The following is a 17,237-nucleotide window of genomic DNA, read 5'->3' as shown; positions in this document are numbered from 1 at the left end:
TTATATGACACCCTGTGTTTACGTTAGAGGTAAAAATATACTGTCTAGTCTTGCACTAGTGAAATATTTGGAAGGCCTTGAGAGGACTGTAATAACAGACCATTCACAATTCCCCTGATGGGCCAATTTTTCTAATAGCAGACATTTGGTGAAAATCACCTCTAATGTACCAGCAAGATTCCAGATGACAACAACAGTGCACCTGCAGAAAAGGAGAGAATATGAGGTACCAATTACTCCCTCTCGAAGCTTGAGAATGAAGGATGTTTTTGGCAGGGAGGCTTGTCATTCCAACATAAAATTGCACACAGCATGCAATAAACAGGGCCTGCATTATTTATCACATATTAGACAATTTTTTCCTTGTAAACCTCTGAGAAGGCTGAATGAGAGATGTGCATCTTTAACAGTGGACGGACTGCAAAGTTAATTGTAAGTAGTGTCTATGTTGCAGATTGAAGGATGCACAAGCACTGGTGAAACACTGTAATTAAATACCAGCTCCCAACCCAGGGAGTCAAATAAATATGGCAATAATTGGGCAGTCAAAAAACATGCACTGATGAGAAGATGATTATTACATGCTGGAGAATTTCACTGGTAATTCTAATCTTCTAAAATGAGCTGCACAACATTTAGCTGATCTTTAACTTGAATTCCCCTGCAAGAGAAGGCAGTTGGTGGGCTGGAACCAAATGCACATTTCTTGCTTTACTAAGTAGCTTTTTTTAAAAAAACATGCTGTGAATGACATAGAGTTTCCTAAGAACTAGTTTCAGGAGGTCACTCATAGATACTGAGAGTATCTGGCCAGCTTGTTGAAGGAAAAAGACTCACACAGGTTAAGTCCTTTTGGTAACACTTGTCTTAAATGAATGCCAAGATTTTCTGTCTATGGGAACAAGGTGAGACTTTTCAGCAAGAACTTCAGTTCCTCACATAGAAGTCTCTGTGACATTTCAAAACTGAGGGAACAGCAGGACCTCTGGCATCTGTATTTTTGGATGAACAGAAATGAACTTCATACACTGTGCCCATCACTGTTTTCTGCTTGCTGGCTGTGGTGGGACACAGCTGGGCTGAAGGCCAGGCTGGGGGCTTGCCAGCATACCTGGTGGATGTGAGCAGCTCAGCAGCCTGTGGTTGGCTTTGGTGAAACGCTACTAGAAGTCTTTTCACTAGAACTCTGGGCCATGTTTCACCCTTAGGAGTGTAGCACCTGGCTTCTCCTGTGTGATGTCAGCAACACCCTATTAGTGAAAGGAAAGTTTTGGAAAACAAAATGGGAGGGGTGGAAGTACCGTGTTTGTGCTTGTTTTCCTATGTAGTCATTGTCCCGCTGTGCTGTCTGTGCCTCTCTGCTTGTGGGGACCCTGCTGAGCCAAGAGTGGGTAGAATCATTCCCAGTGTTTCTTTTCAGCAGTGGGATCTTATCAGAGATTAGGCCTCCATCTCTTCATCCCTTCTGACATTGCTGTGAAAGAACTTCATGTACCAAATGCTCTTGTGGATTGAGTGCTTGATTTCCCTAAGGATGTGTTCAGCTTGCTAGCAAGATGTGATGTTGCTGCTGCTGCTGGGCCTAGACCCTTGCTGAGCAGATCGAGTCTATCCCCTGGAAGGGTTTGTGCAGCTGGTTCCCAGTCTGGTTTACTATGCTTGAGTTTGATACATAGAATAATTTAAGTTGATTTGGACTACTGGAGTTACTTACTTTTGATGGAAATTAATTCAAACTTAAGGTAAATATGTGAAAATTGGAGGCCTAAGTGAGGCTAACTGCATATGGGAAAGTTATTAGTGCTTGCCACAGCTGCCTGTTTGCCTTGTCTCCACACAAGGCAGGGTTTAGGAAGACAAAGTAGTCATAGTGTATCTTAGCAGACTGCCATGCAAAAGCCCCTAGGGCAGAAATGGGGCTGGTGGCTGTTAGTAAGAGCCCTCCACTTCCATTCTTCATTTGTAATGAAGCATTTCATGAGCAGGGTGTTGGGATGAGAGGTAGGGATCTGCCAGCAATGGTCTGAAGGGAGCAGCTGTATTCTATTTCTTCTTCCACATCACACCTGGATGCTGGAGCAGACATCAGTAAGGCCTGAACTGCACTGATGACTCTGGGTTTCTCAGGGGTCTGTACATGAATACTCTGTTTTTGTCCTTGTGAACATGAGCAGAACGTTGCCTGGGTTGTGCTGAGTTTGATAAATACCCAATTCATCACAAGCTGAAATGAAAGAAAATAGGTTTCTTCATTTCATAAGGCAGAAAGCAATTGAAAACAATTAAAAAGAAAAAAGAAACCCCAAAACCAGCTGCCACATGGAACATACTTGGATAATTTTATTTTCACTGGTGTTATTTAGTTCTACTACTTATAATCTTAAGTGTGGCACAGTAGGAAGCTCAGAATGCAACTGTGTATCTCCTAACAGTAATGAGACATAGCAACAGCATCTCTTGTTAAATCTTTGTTGTTAATTGGGACAAGACAGCCTGGCTGCACATGATTGTGTTGCGAATCAGAAACAATCTGTGGTAGTTACAGTAAAGAGGAACAGCAAGACACTGATGGCTGCAATTTTTTTAATTAAAAAAAAAAAAGGACAAATGCGCGTGTGTTTAGACGCTATAGTAGAGGAAGGATTTCTTGTAGCCTTTTTGGCTTCCAAAGTAGTCATGCATTCCTGTAACTCAATGTTTCTCAAAACTTTGTGAAAGCACGGCCTCCCTTTTTGTTTCCTTAGTCTTTATGACTACTGAATTGGCAGCAGCTCAGTTTCTCTGGGCGTTGAAAATCAGAAGGCTCTGTAATTACTGGCTACAAGTCTGTATGGACACTGAGCTGTGTCCAGCAATTAAAGGCATTTAGCTGTTCCCTTCCTAATACAAATACTTCCAGACAGTAATTACAGCCTGCTTTGCACTTTCGTGTCCTTGAGGAGAATCCCCTTGGGCCCTTTTGCAACTCCCAAGGAGGCTGTTGCCTGGAATTAGAGAAACGCTGCTGTACACCAAACAGGAGCACAAGCTAATACTTAAGAGCAGCTGTTTATGCAAAGCTGCTTTCTTTGCAAATAAGGTGCACCCTATGCTTTGAAGGCTTTCCATGCACTGGATACTTTCCTTTCTCACACTTGACTTGTAGCATGGCTCGTTCACACAATATTTCAATATGGCTGCATGCAGTATATCAATTTGTGATGATATGTGGCCATTGAGAATTATTGCCTGCTTCATGTGTTAAAGAAAAAAAGATACTTGCTGTTGGAAAAAAATAATCAGCTTTAGCTCTAATGTTACAGTACATATTGTACTGTCCTTTTATGTATTCATTGCTTCTGTCTAACGTTGCCTTTTGCTATGCTTTATATATCAAATGCCAATTAATTTGCATGCAATAAGCTCTTTAGGTATGGCAGGAAAGAGATGTCTTGTGTGCTTTTCACTGAGTTGTGTTAATATTTCCTACTGTATTTATTTGTGATTCCAACTGTTCCAGGGGAAGGAACGTTCAACAGGTTGTATTACTTGTTCTAGGATTTACAAGAACCTGAGATGAAGTGGCACTGTGTGGCTGTTTAGGACATCTTCCAACCCTACCCATGCCAAAGCCTTTTTCTGAAGAACATCTGCTCTGTAGTATTCCTGTGTTGAAGTTAGAAAAATAAACATTTGGAGGTTGCTTGTTACTTTTGAAAAAACCTAAACCCATGTGCAGCTCCCTGACCTCACTGTCTTTATTTAAATCTAAGAAGTGCTTGGCCCTTGTGCTAGAAGTGCTCCTTACTGCTCCTCAGACAGGCTTTGCTGAGAAGCTGTGTCTTCTAGGGCCATATCTTCTTGGCTGGCTCTTCTGCACTCCAGGTTCTGACTCATGAATATGGCAGGGGCTGGACCTGCCTCTTGCTGCAGCTTAGGTTCTGGAGCATCTGTTGCTTCACAGGTCTCGGTGTGTTGCTGGAAAGAAAGAAAAAGTCAACTAGTTTAGGAAATTTCTAAGCTATTTTTTGAAGTCACAGGAGAAAAAGTTAAAAATTGATGTAGGAATGTCATTCTGTGGAACTGCATGGGGTTCTTAATGTATGTTATTCACAAGGGACTTCTGAAGAGGCACTTGTTGCACTTTTGGAACACGTACTTTTGGAAAGAAAAGCAGATCAGGAACTAGAGGTTTAGTACCACAGATGTATGTGTATAGAGACCTGTCAAATAATTTGGATTGAAAAGGACTTCTGGAAGTCATCCAGTCCAAACTGCTGCTCCAAGCAGGGCTAATTTCTAATAAGTTAAATCAGTTCTCTGGGGCTTGCTTTACACACCAAATTTTAAATCCAACTTAGAAAGAAACCTTTTCAGCAAAACTGGAATGCAGTTATTGTCTGAAAATGTTATATGCAGTGTCACCCCACTGTAAGGAGTACATTAGTAGAAAAGCTTCCCAGAACTGTGCTGTGTCAACATTTAAATAAAACACTTCCTCTTTACCACTTTCAGTAAGATAGGCAGCTGGCCCCTGAGCAGGTACTTGGGCCAGGACTCACCTCATCTAAATTTAACTGTGTAGCCTTAGTGTATCATCTAGGCTGTCAACAGTTGGCAGAGAGGTAGGAGTGTCCCAAAGAAAGGTTTCTTCTAAGGATAAAGTGGATTGTCTTCTCCACTGGCTACAGAGGCCAGACCAACAATCTACTGAGACTTCATGTCCAAATTTTAGATGGCTTAAAGTTAGATCAAGTGCAGCCTACCATTAGTAGTCAGTATTGCAGACTGGCTGAGTTCTAGTAAGTTAGGCTATAAACTCTTGAGAGTTGGAATTATGACATTCTGGTATATTCAGCTGTATGTGCAGAAATACTGTTAATGCTCCTTAGAGAAATAAAGCAGGGTTGGGCCCAGATGGGTATCATTCAGTCAACTTCTGTTAAAGTTCATGGAAAAATTTCAGGGAACTATACCGTACATGGTGGTTTTTGGGTTACAAGCAAAATACCCGCAGGCCAAGGAGGTTTGGAGAATTCTTTGAAAATCAGGGAAGTTATGCACAGTTCAGAATGAAAGTAGCAGAAAAATGTTTTGGACTTGCCATATCCACGGTCTTGCCCTATTGCCAATTTGGTTTCATTTTGACAGGTCAGATGTGAAAGTCTGTCTTAATTATATTGTCACTCAACCTCTAGTTGCAGTTGCCCTTTATCTCTAGTGCATCTCCTCACTTTACTGCTCCATAGTGCTGAAGTGAAAGTTTCAAAATTCAGGAAAGCAACTGATGGCAAACCAAAGTTACATAAATGCACTTATGTAGACAATGAAACAGTAACACTACTATGTGCATTGAATTTTCCAGGGAAGATGGGAATAGAACTGGGGCTGTCTGGGAAGAAGGCTGGAAGTTCTTTGTGTCTGCTGTTTAGCTGTTAGAAAATGCTGACTCACAAGGCATGCAGGTTAGGTTCCCTTTGGGAAGCATTTCCTGCAGACTTCCTTTGACTAACCCTTTCAGCAATAAGGCTTTCAGGTCCTGAATTAAGTTTCTGGTTAGAGAGATGGGCACTGTTCAGTGGGAACTATTCCTCTTTGTACAAATAATTAAGCCCTGCGTAAGCAAGCAAGCAAGGGAGGAGCTATTTGATCTGCTTATGATGGTACTCATCACCTGGGCTGCAGAAAAGAGAGACCTAAGTCCTTGGGGTCTGAGTGAAAGGAAGAGGGACTTTGCCCCATTTTGCAATTTCAGGTGCATGTTTAACAGCCAACCTGTCAATTACTTACAAATACATCACTGTCATACACACAAATAATCAACAGTCTCCTTTTCATTGTGATAACAGCAAGATCCAAAAGAAATACCAAAATCCTGACATTGTTTTGGGAGATAGTATTTTCTATCTGGGGGTACTAGTGGATCAAAAGCTGGACATGAGCCACCAATGTGCAGTTGCAGCCCAGAAGGCCAACTGCATCCTGGGCTGTATCAAAAGAAGTGTGGCCAGCAGATTGAGAGAGGTGATTCTGTCCCGCTTCTCTAGTGAGACCTCACCTAGAATACTGTGTCCAGCTCTGGTGCCCCCAGCACAAGAAAGATGTGGACCTGTTGGAATGTGTCCAGAGAAGGGCCACAAAAATGATCCAAGGGCTGCAGCACCTCTCTTATGAGGACAGACTAAGGGAGTTGGGGTTGTTCAGTCTGAAAAAGAGAAGGCTCCGGAGAGACCTCATAGTGGCCTTCCAGTACCTGAAGGGGCCTACAGGAAAGCTGGGGAGGGTCTTTTTACAGGGGCTTGCAGTGAGATGTTGAGGGGTAATAGTTTTAAGCTGAAAGAAGAGAGATTTAGGTTAGAGATCAGGCATAAATTCCTCAGTGTAAGGGGGGTGAGACACTGGAACAGGTTGCCCAGAAATGATGTGGGGGCTCCATCAATGGAGGTGTCCAAGGGCAGGTTGGTGGGTCTCTGAGCAGCCTGTTCTAGTGGGAGGTGTCCCTGCCCATGCAGGGGATTTGGAACTCGATGATCTTCAAGGTCCCTTCCAACTCCAAACATTCTGTGATTCTGTGATTTTCTGACCAGTGAAAAGGAAGGAACCAAAGGGTGGTGAGGACAGTTCAAGAACCTGACAGGAGAGCAGTACAGTGGCTCACCCTTAGTACTGCCGTTTGGGCTTCAGCCTTACCCGAGTTGCTTGATTTGCTGCTCTAGCAGATGGACCCATGGCAATGTTCATGCTGCTGGATGACTGGGTGTCACTGGTGTTGCCTCCGTCTGCAGCTGAGAGCCCAGAAATCACCAAAGCACTTGAAAAACTTCTCTTGCCAAAGAGCAGGCTGAGAGTGGAGCTGGTGGAAGAGGCCAGACTGGACCTGAGCATTGCTGCAGCCCGGTCCTGCACAGTCAGCTGGCCAGCAACAGGAACAGCAGGGGACTGGGAAAACACAGATGTTGCTGAGTTGTGGAACGACAGCTGACTACTAGAAAGCCTTTGGGCAATTTCGTGGGCAGATGTAGATGTTTGGATGAAAGGCTGGTGGCTTTCTACAATTGGTCCGGAGTGACTCGAAGCAGGGGGCCTTTGGTTTAAAGCAGTATGTGCCTGGATGGACTGACTCCTGGGTTTTCTCCTGCCTTTAAAAGAAAGATGAATAGATTTAAGTCAGTGGCATCCTGATGAATTCCATGCTATTGACAGTTCCTATGTGTACATACTATTAGCATATTACTACTGGTTTTATCAGCATAACAATCCCAAGAGTAACAGAAATAACAAATTGTTCAACCTATGAACCTTTCTGTGTTTTCCACTATGGAGGTTCTGCTTTTGGTCAGAATAGCTCCAGTGGTTCTGCACTGAGTCAAAAGAGAGGCAAGTGAGAAGACAACCCAAGGAAAGTACTCTAATCACAGGCTTACACCTCTTCTGCCATGTACATTTTAACCTGCCCAGTGAATGACTGAGCACAGTGCTGCTGAGACTCTGCTGTCCTTGGACAACCACACTAAAGTAGGGGATGTTGGATATTCACCGTAAATGGCTTAGTATAATTAAATGCAAAAATAAAAAAACCCCGTGAGTTAAAACAGTGGCACATTAGAAAGAATCACTCCTTCATATGGGGAAAGAGAATTTGAGAATTCAACCCAGTGGAAGACTACAGCATTTGAGCCACAAGACAGTTTTTAAGACTAACATGAAACTATATCTGAGTTCCAAGAACGGTATTTAGAGCGTATCACAGACTCGGATCATGTGAACAAGTCTAGTTAATCTATGGGAGGTCCGAATGAGACCCTCATAAGGCTCTTGCCCCATTCTGTGAAGCATCTCAGTGCAGCCACTGTAGGACACGGCAGGCAGACAAGCTGTTCTGACCTTGCCTAGACTTCTATCTTCCTGTATGCATACGCCCCCATTTTAAACATTTATAACAAGACGTCCTGCCCTTCAAACAAGATAATTTCTGTGTTCCTTGTACTTGTATGTTTAAATAGGCATAGAATGAAAACTACATCAACTTACTGGCCAGTGAACCCACCAGATACTTGCTTGCACTCTGAAAATGGTATGCAGGGGGCTGGCACGTGCCACAGGCCTGGAAGAGTTCCCCGTGTCTGCAGAGAGGCTCTAACCCAGGCTTGTGCAGTGAACACCCAGTCATGCAAATTCTGCTTGGCTTTTTTGCTTTCCAGGATACTTCAAATATTAACACAAGCTGGCATTTTGGTTTCCTAGCTAATATGTGAGGTAGAGAGTTGATGCCAGAACATCTGCTGAGAGCCATCAATGCAGAAACAAGTTTTTTATGGCAGGCATTTCCAGGTTGCTGGTCATTTTAAAAAGTTATTGTTTTTTCCCAATACTCAAACTATGGAGAGGAGGGAAGCACTGAAAATCCTCTAGATACTAACATTTCGTAGGCACAAAGGAATATAAATCTCGTGCTATCTTCTAGAATCATGACTGCATGCTGAATTCACAAGGCTCCTGGTAATGCAGAATTTCATATCCAAACTGTTTACATAATATAGCTGAAACATGCTGTTTTACACCCACAGAGCTGCTTCCCAGAGGCTGGTATCATTAGCCCTATTTCTCAAATTCTGCAGCAAAAGGAATTTAGGTAACTTGGCACAAAGGCAGATGGCAGAGCTGGGCCACAACCTAACTGGAGCCCTTTGGCTGGACTAAAACCTACTTGGTTTGGCAAGCACAGGACACTTCCGCACCCCACTTGCTATGTATCTCTAGTTCTACTTTTATATTCCAAACAATAAACCCCATGATTTTCTTAAGATGGCATGCCAAGCAGCATTCTCTGTAATAAGAGCCCCAAGATCTCTGCTTGAGAGCTACAGGACAGATGCCCACAGCTCCCTGTGTACCAGGATGCCAGCGACCTCTGCCCTCCAGACGTGACGGTGCTGGAGCACAGGCGCTGTGCTGGGGTCAGGCCTGGCTGCTGTGCTGGCAGCTGTGCCCACATCTGGCCTCCATGGGGATTCTGGCTCTTCAAACTCCAAGCTTTTGTTTAAATGCTTTGGTTTCTACATCTGATGGTTATTTTAATATGTTAACCTTTTTAAATAAAAAGAATGGACTGGAATTAAGAACAGAGGGGCTGTGGTGTGCTAGTTTGTGTAGGGGCTAACGTGGCCAAACATCTGTTTGTGATTTAAACTGCCAAGCTGACCCCTGTCCAAAAGTATTCTATATTCATCCCAAATGCAGGGTTAGAGCATTGGACAGGAGACCACCCATGTCTACACATAAATAACTCTGTCCCTGAAAAGAGTTAGGAAACAAAGGCTGTTCTATAAAGTCCATCATGAAATAAGGACACTTTGGGGGAGAACCTCACAAGTTTCCAATGCTCCTGATTTTGGTTGCACTTTTATATAGGGCTTTCATTGCATTTTGCAGACTCAGTGGCACCAGGCTGCAAAATGAAATATGAAATATGAAAACACTAAATGCACTTGATTCATAGATTCTGAGTCTAGAAGGGATTGCCATGATCATTTAGTCTGCTGTGCTATATAGCACGGGCCATAGACCATCCTGGAATTCATTCCTGCATGGCATCATTAATTACTACTGTGATTTTGAAGAAATCCATCCAGTATGTCCAGTCATGGGGTATCCACCTTAACCCTTAGTCACTTGTTTCACTGTTTATAAACTCTCCCTTCTAAAAATGTGCAGTTGATTAAAAATCTGAATTTATTTAGCTTTGTTAAATGCAAGTCTGCTCAAATCAGCCATCTTCGACCACCTTTTGTTGCCCAGGTAAGTACTTACAGACTATGATCAAAGCATCTCTTACAATATAAATAGTTTGAAAACTCCTAATATTTCACTACAGGATGTATTGCCCAGATCTTTGATCATTGTTTGGCTCTACTTTGAACTCCTTCCAAATTAAAAATGTCCTTCTTAAATTGGGCCACTAGGACTGTGTGGCAAGGCATCAGTGTCCTGAACCCAGGGTCCAACTGACAGGTGTGCAATACCCAGGTCACCCCATTCATTCTGCTTTTCTAACAACAGGCACAGCATAGGTGTCCCCTGGTATTGCCTTTGTGTCCTGATGCTTACTGAAAAATCAAACAGAGCTTGCTTTTTAACCAGTGCTCTTAAAAGCCTTCTAAAAACCAACATATATCTTTGATAGCCACTCTTTCATGTTCTTTGTAGCAGTTAGGATGGAAGGAACTACTTCACAATCAGATCATAGAAAGAGATCATCTGCATTTTTCCCAATACAAACCAATAATTTATTTTCTCATTTCTGCATATTGGCAACTCTGCCTTTCTATATGGTGATGATCAAGACTACTCTTAGGATTTCTTTTGCTACTAATACTCTTTAAAAAGAAACACTCACAAACCCACTTTCATCTTTTTGTCCCTAGCAGTGCTAGCCAGAAAATTCTTGTATCAGCAGCCTCTCAGGACTAACACTGATTTTCATTTGCTATTTTCCACTTCCTTGCATTTGTGGTGCATTTCTTCATTTTACGTCAAAGCCAGGTTGCTTTTCTTAACTAAGTGTGACCTTATCTCTTGATCATGGTTTTCTGGGCAGCCAGTACTTTCTTTTAAACAACCTACAATTATCTTTCATTATTGTATGGCATGCTCAGGATCATTATTTTACAATTAAGTTTGCCATTCTGATTACTGCAGTGTCATACTACAGTGTATGCACAGGAGGATTCCTCGAACACCAGACTCAATTAAAAGCAGCAGTTATTTTATTCTTGCAACATGATTTATATTCAGGACAAGATTTTCTCCAGTCCTGTCCCTTAAATTTAATGACAGGTTAAAATTATCTAACAGGAAACAAACAAGTATTTTACCCCTCTAGTCCTCTGCTTTAATTTATAGAAACTTCTTGAAAGGTTGAGTTAATTGACTTTATATTACAAGTCCTGATCCCAGAGTGATAGGTCTTACATTGACCCACTACCAAACAATTTTCAATGGGAAGGCCACTAGTTCTACCTTGTGAACATGGCTGAAATACCTTTGAATGTAATATGAGAAGCTGTTAGCTGATATTTCATGGCAACATTTCATTTTCTCTTGGGAACTGCTGTATAGACATAAAAAGTTATTTCCGCTTTGTTTCTTCTTCACATGAGCTGATGAACAGCCAAACCAATTCCTCAAATAAATCATCATTGTCCTTCCAAGTAAATTAAGATTATTTTTTTTTTGCATACTTTCACTTCTGCTGTTCCCAGCCAACAAAAAGCACAGGTTCACCATGGTATGGGCTCCCTGCATCGCCCACCTACACTCCCTCCCACCTCTATGTCTCATTCTGGCATTGTTAGTGGCACCTTCTAGTCCAAAAGTTACACATGAAGGAGTCTGATAGTGGAACCTTTAGTGAATCACCTTTGTCTTATACCCTCCCAGTAAATACCTGGAACTGTATCAGGAAGCCATCTCCTACATGTGCTTGGTCATTATTAAAGAAAAAGCTCTCTCTTCTAAAGTTAGTTTTCCACTGGATATGAGCATGTCCCAAAAGCATGTCCCAATCTACCTATGTGGCCCCTCAGGAGAAGGCTACAGAAAAAGCCAAGTAAATTGCACAAATACCTGCACGCTGGTGGACCTCTTGAGATGAAGCTTGCAACTGAGGGGTTCCATCTCTGGTGGGCTGCGAGCTACTGCTCTGGCTTGAATTGCCTGTGGAATTGCTGCTAGACGAAGACCCCCCTCCACTGTCCACCTCTTCAACATTGCCTCTCTCATGGTGAGCTGCATGGCAGTCCTTCCGCATTCTGTTGGCAGGAGTACACGCATGGTCAGCCATTTATTATGCACAAAAATTTGTGCCAGCAATGTTAGGTACACTCAGAAGCATAATTGTACTCTCTCATGTCACTGCAGGTCTTTTGACATTTTGTGAGATGACAAAGACAATGGCGTGGTAAGCTCACTTGGGACAAAATTGTATATGACACAAACCAAATCTTGCCTTGTCTGTGTTAAGTGGCTTTGGAGCCCTGCAAGACCTTAGGACTCTTTATCTCATGTTACATGGGTCTCTAAAGATCAACTTTTGCACGAGGTAACCAAGAAGCAAAGAAGAGGAATGGGCTGGAGGGAGCTCAGTAGGAATAAGCTGCATGGTGGAAAACAAGTATATTAATCCACTAGATTTAGCCTTGGCATTTTCCCATAGGTTTTAGCATGCAAACTGGCTCCCAAAGTCCCTCCATGGTCCCCTGCCTTTCCTAAGCCACAGTGGCAAAAGGAGAGGTGGAGGGAAAGAGACAAGAGTGAGTTACTGCTATATGAAAAGTGAATGTAGCAAGGAGAAATGGAACGTGTCAGATACTGATCACTCAAACCTAGGAGAAGCCAGGCAGCTTTGGTGCATAGTGAATGTATTTTTATGTGCATTTTGGTCAAGAACAATGACTTGGGGATGATCATCTATACTGCCAAAACTTTGGAGCATAACCCACCAACACATTTAATCGTGTTCTGACATATCATTCTATTATAGAAAATATTCCCTTATTTACAAGGAATAAACAGTAAAATTCTCTGGAATAAGGGAAATGTCTGCAGTGCTTAAGTGATTTGATAATGCATCTTGTTGAACATGTAGAAAGCTTTTCTTAAAAGCCATGAATGAGTTAATGAGTTTGCTTTCTGATATACCTATGGGGTTATTTTTTTATATATATACACTGAGTTATTTGCAATTAATTTTTTACTCATAACAATTATTCTCCCAATAGAAAATACAGTGGAACTGAGACTACAGGGTTTCTATGTGCATAGCCAAAATTTAACACCTACCTTAACCATTTGGATCTGAACCACTTTTTAATGTTGTCCAAACTGACAGGTCCTCCCCAAATGTTCCTCAGTTGGCTGTGTGTCCCAAGGTATGAGGTGGTTAAAGGAGAAACATACATTGGATATCCCAGGGGCTGATCACATGAAGAGTTAATTAAGTTCCGCAAGACCTGTTTATTGTTCTGGATGCTTCCTCTCTCCGGGTTACGATTGCGTAAGAAAATCAGTTCCTGCTGCTGCCCAGCCCAAAGCCCTCTGACACACTCCTTGTTGACCTACAGGTAGGTTAAAAACATGTGGATCATGTGAAAAGGTTTGCTTCTTAAGATGCAGAACAACAGGATTTAGGTAGAATGGTAGCAGCTGTGTGTGCAAACACTTCCTGTCTTTGCACCAACGGGTTTTACGAACTTTTGCAGCTACTCCCTGGTAAAGCCTGCAATGTTATTTCAGCTACAAAAATAGATGGTTCAACTGCAGTGAGCTCTTTTAGGCACCAGTCCCTACTCTGATAACTATAATCAACTTCTCCTTTTGGCCAGATTACTCAGAAGTACCATTAGTTACCACAGCCCTAAATTACTGCAATATTATAGAAACGGCATAGAGATTATATATTATATTATAGAGATGTACCTTGATAACCTTGAAGCTCAAGTAGCTTTTGTGGAGCATGATAACTTTATATTCATCTGCTCCTTCATCTACCACGTGTCTCAGGGTGAGCAGCTCCTCTCTGTTGGAGAGCACAGCGCTGCGCCAGGCTGGGTCCCCTTCATGACAAATCACCACCTTCTCTTCAAAAGACTGGATTGCTTCGTACAAAACTGCTGGGTCCTCATACTCATCTGGGCAGGTGAACTGGTCCTGGTCATCCAGAAAAAAGTATTGAAAAGGTCAAGTATATTTGTGAACACACAAAAAATATTAACAATAAACAAAACCCTGTTTTTCAAGCAGTTACCAGCTGACCTCCTATGTGACTTGCCATTTGATACTGCATGTCTTTGGGGAGGTGGAACAATTAGTTTAACATTAACATTAGTTTAACATTTAACATAGAAATATATGATTTTTGTTTTATTGTATCCTGTTCTGATCTCATGTCTCTGCTAGACAAAGACAATTGGAGAATGCCAGCTTATCCACTTTCTTTTTACAAAGTGGGAAACCCCATGAAACAGAGCTTTTGGGTAAGCTGGAGGGAGATCAGAATCACCTGGGACATTCCACAGTTCTTGTGGAAATACCTATTTTTATTCACAAAAATCCCCCAACAAAAGCACAGACTGGGAATCCATCAGCAGGTATCACAATATTGTGTTACTGCTTTAGCTGTTAAGAGGCAACACGGCCAGAGATAACATTCGTAAAATGACTCTGTCAAATTCTCAGATATTAATTCACAGCAGTTCCACTTGAGTTACACTCAGAGCAATTATAAATATCATGCATGATAAAAGCATATGATACTAAATCATAATGTGGTGGAGCAAGAACATAATCAACTCCAAGCTACACGGGGGTTGACCTGAAGAAATTGGAGTGACTCCAGAGGAGGCATGCCAGATTTTCACAACTGGAAACAGAGTAGGGTTAGAAACAGCCTGACATAATCAAACAGCCGTAATATCCTTCAAACCACTCTCCTCTCAGCTGAGTCTTTTAACATATGGAAGTGGTACATGTGTACTGCCATTCCTGAAAGGACTGATAAATTAGCAGTGAAATTAGTCTAATAAATGTATTTCTTTTCAATCTAGAAACCGTCTTTTTAGTATCCACACAAGTAAAATGTGATATGACTGTCAGGTTTGCAATGAAAAATGCAGGGTCAAGCTCTGCAATACAGCTGGTTTCAAATGGGCAGCGAGGGGTTACAGAAAAAAAGATCAGTGAATGCAAAACAAATAAAGGCCAAACTTTTCTGTTTTGGTTACGGAAGCTTCTCAGAATAAGGCAAGAAGTTGTTGGGGGTTTTTTTGACAGTTTCTGAGGTTTCCTGTGGTTCCTTAAGAAAACAGATACAATAGTAAAAGATTAAAACAAACAAAAAAAAAGTAAAAAAGGCCCTACCTGGTGTAGCTTCAGAGACATTCGGATGGCTGGGGCAACAACCTTATGCAGTAGGTCCATGTCTGCAAAGACCCACTCATCTTTTGCTGCTATCCGAAAGTCTCCTTTGAACAGAGCATGGAGCCCATAAAGAAAAGAGTCCAAGCTGTAAAAGAAAGGCAGCAATCAATCCCAGGAGTCATTCCCATCTAACCAAGCCAGGCTCCTGCCAGCTCCTGGCCAGGTGCTGAGCTGTGGTGGTGCTCGAACACCGGGCGAGGTCCTGCAGTGAGTATAATGCAGGAGTCACATTCTGTATTTCTAAGCAGAAATGACTGGCCATGAAACAAGTGTGGCACCCGGAATGAAGGACATCCTAGGGATGGGTGCCTGGGTCATGGGGTGCCTCAGGGCCCTGATTCTCTGCAGCTGTGCCACTGAGACCAGGACAGAGTGCCAGCTGCCCTGCAGACCCTCCACAGGCAGCAGAAGCTGCCTCCCCATTTGAAAGTTTATTGATAGACCTTGTTACTCTTAGCAGTTTCTCTTGAAAGGTAAAATGTTTTAAAAAATAAAACCAAACATAAAACCAGCTGTAAAAAATATTTTCAGCAAATCTGAGACTTTTGTCACAACACTCCAACCCAGATGTGAACATTAAACCAGATGTACTAAGAAGACTTCTAAGTTTCAGGAACTGTTCAGGAAATGGGGTGAGAGCATGAATCAAATGACAGGCATCTCATACTGAAACAATGAGCCCGAAAGCAAATACGCTCTGGGTGTCTTTTTTCTAATATAAGAAATGAGATGTAACCAGTTCTGCCTGACCTTGGATGACGGTGTGCCTGGACCTGAGATTTAAGCAAGAGGCAAAAGGTGCAAAATCAAGCAGTTGTTAGAAAATGGTTGCACAAGGGCATTGAGAAGGGAAACAGCCTTCAGCTCCAAACTGCACCACAAGCTTCCCACGACACCACAGCCACTGGTAAAATGCTTATATAGCAGGACTTCCATCCTAACGCTGCTCTGAAGAAGTGATCTCGAAATTGAGAAAAACAGAACCATCTGTTAAGAGCAGGCATCTCTTGCAAACCCACAGGACATGGTTTCTTCTACCTGCCAAGATTTAACAGCTGATTTTTTTAGACTGTAGAGGCTCTGAGGAGCAGCTGTATTAAGATGTTAACGGTCTTCATTACCGACCAGGCTTTCTCCAGAGAACACATCGTCTTTCCACATAATTGAGCTTTCTTAATTATTTTAGGAAAATTAAAAAAATGTGTATTTTTTTTCTATTCCAGGAAACCAAGAGAAGAGAGACTGGGAGACTGCTTGGCCTGTCTTCAGCTCAGACACATTCTAATTTTACCCTTGGTGGGTAGCATATATGTTGTTACCAGTAAAGCAGCTGGATACTGGTTTTCTCCATGAAAGCGCCATGTAATACAAATCAACTAATCATCGGGACCAAGTCAGGAAGGCAGGGCTGTTGTGACTGCTGGGAACATGAAGAGCATGGGGAAGCTCTTGTGAATTTTTAACAGATTTGCATTTATTAGTACTAAGTTATGTATTAAAACATGCCTGTGTGAGACAGGCACGTACGCTCAGATCTTCAAAACATTCAAGCACTGATTTCAACGGGAGCTGTTCTGTGTTTACAAGGAGTAGGTCTTGATCCCTACTGACTTTCAAACAATCATCCTCCCAGTTCACAAAATTATTATATACCCAAATCTTGCTTAATAGCCAGGAAAGCCCCAGAATAAAGCAGCTGGGTGGGGGAGAATGGTGGGTGCAGCCAGCGTGATTAAATACCTAACCTCCTTTGAACAGGTTAGGAGTCAGGAAGGGTCCTTTTCACTCACCCACTAGACAACATTCAGCAAACACAGCTGAATCCTTGCTAGTAAAAAACACTTCTGTATCTAAATATTCTTCCAAGGATGAAGCTGAAAAAAACTGCCCCAAACTCTGCACCTAACACAGTTTTTTCCGAAGTAACACCCTCTGTATTTGCTCTGAAAAGTTGTCGGGGATGAAGGGAGGAGCAGGTAGGGAAGAGAACTGTTTTTTACATTATCAGAGGCTCCCAGAGCCAAATCTGAACACCAGAGCAGACAAAGAGTTTGCATTCACATCAAAGTGTCTTACAGGTATCAGCACATGCTAAACAGGCTGCTGTGAACAGCAGTATCTCCTGAAAGACAGGCCAGGAGTAGGACAGCTGAGCATCAGCAGAGGGAGCAGAGGGAAGCACATAGAGTTCTCACTGTACTTAGTTAGGGAAGACTCATCCATTTCTCATCCTTCTACATAATAAGTTCTTAACCAGCATTTTTAAGAACACCTAGGACTGC

General features: G+C 42.3%; 1 protein-coding gene across 1 annotated transcript in view; it reads right to left on the bottom strand.

The window, feature by feature from the left end:
* Positions 1–3,313: 3,313 nt before the first annotated feature.
* PCNX2 (pecanex 2) overlaps positions 3,314–17,237 on the bottom strand; it is a 156,460-nt gene continuing 142,536 nt past the window's right edge. The window contains exons 29-34 of the mRNA XM_051614230.1: positions 14,896–15,040; positions 13,456–13,686; positions 12,820–13,094; positions 11,605–11,789; positions 6,670–7,118; positions 3,314–3,957 (exon numbers count right to left, since the gene is read on the bottom strand). Of these exons, the coding sequence (XP_051470190.1) occupies positions 3,784–3,957; positions 6,670–7,118; positions 11,605–11,789; positions 12,820–13,094; positions 13,456–13,686; positions 14,896–15,040 (1,459 nt within the window). The 3' untranslated portion in view covers positions 3,314–3,783. The remainder of the gene's footprint in view (positions 3,958–6,669; positions 7,119–11,604; positions 11,790–12,819; positions 13,095–13,455; positions 13,687–14,895; positions 15,041–17,237) is intronic.

Source organism: Apus apus, chromosome 3 (genome assembly GCF_020740795.1).
Source record: "Apus apus isolate bApuApu2 chromosome 3, bApuApu2.pri.cur, whole genome shotgun sequence".
Taxonomy (NCBI): Eukaryota; Metazoa; Chordata; class Aves; order Apodiformes; family Apodidae; genus Apus; species Apus apus.
Note: the sequence above shows the minus strand (reverse complement) of the source record. Positions and strands in the feature narration are given on the sequence as shown.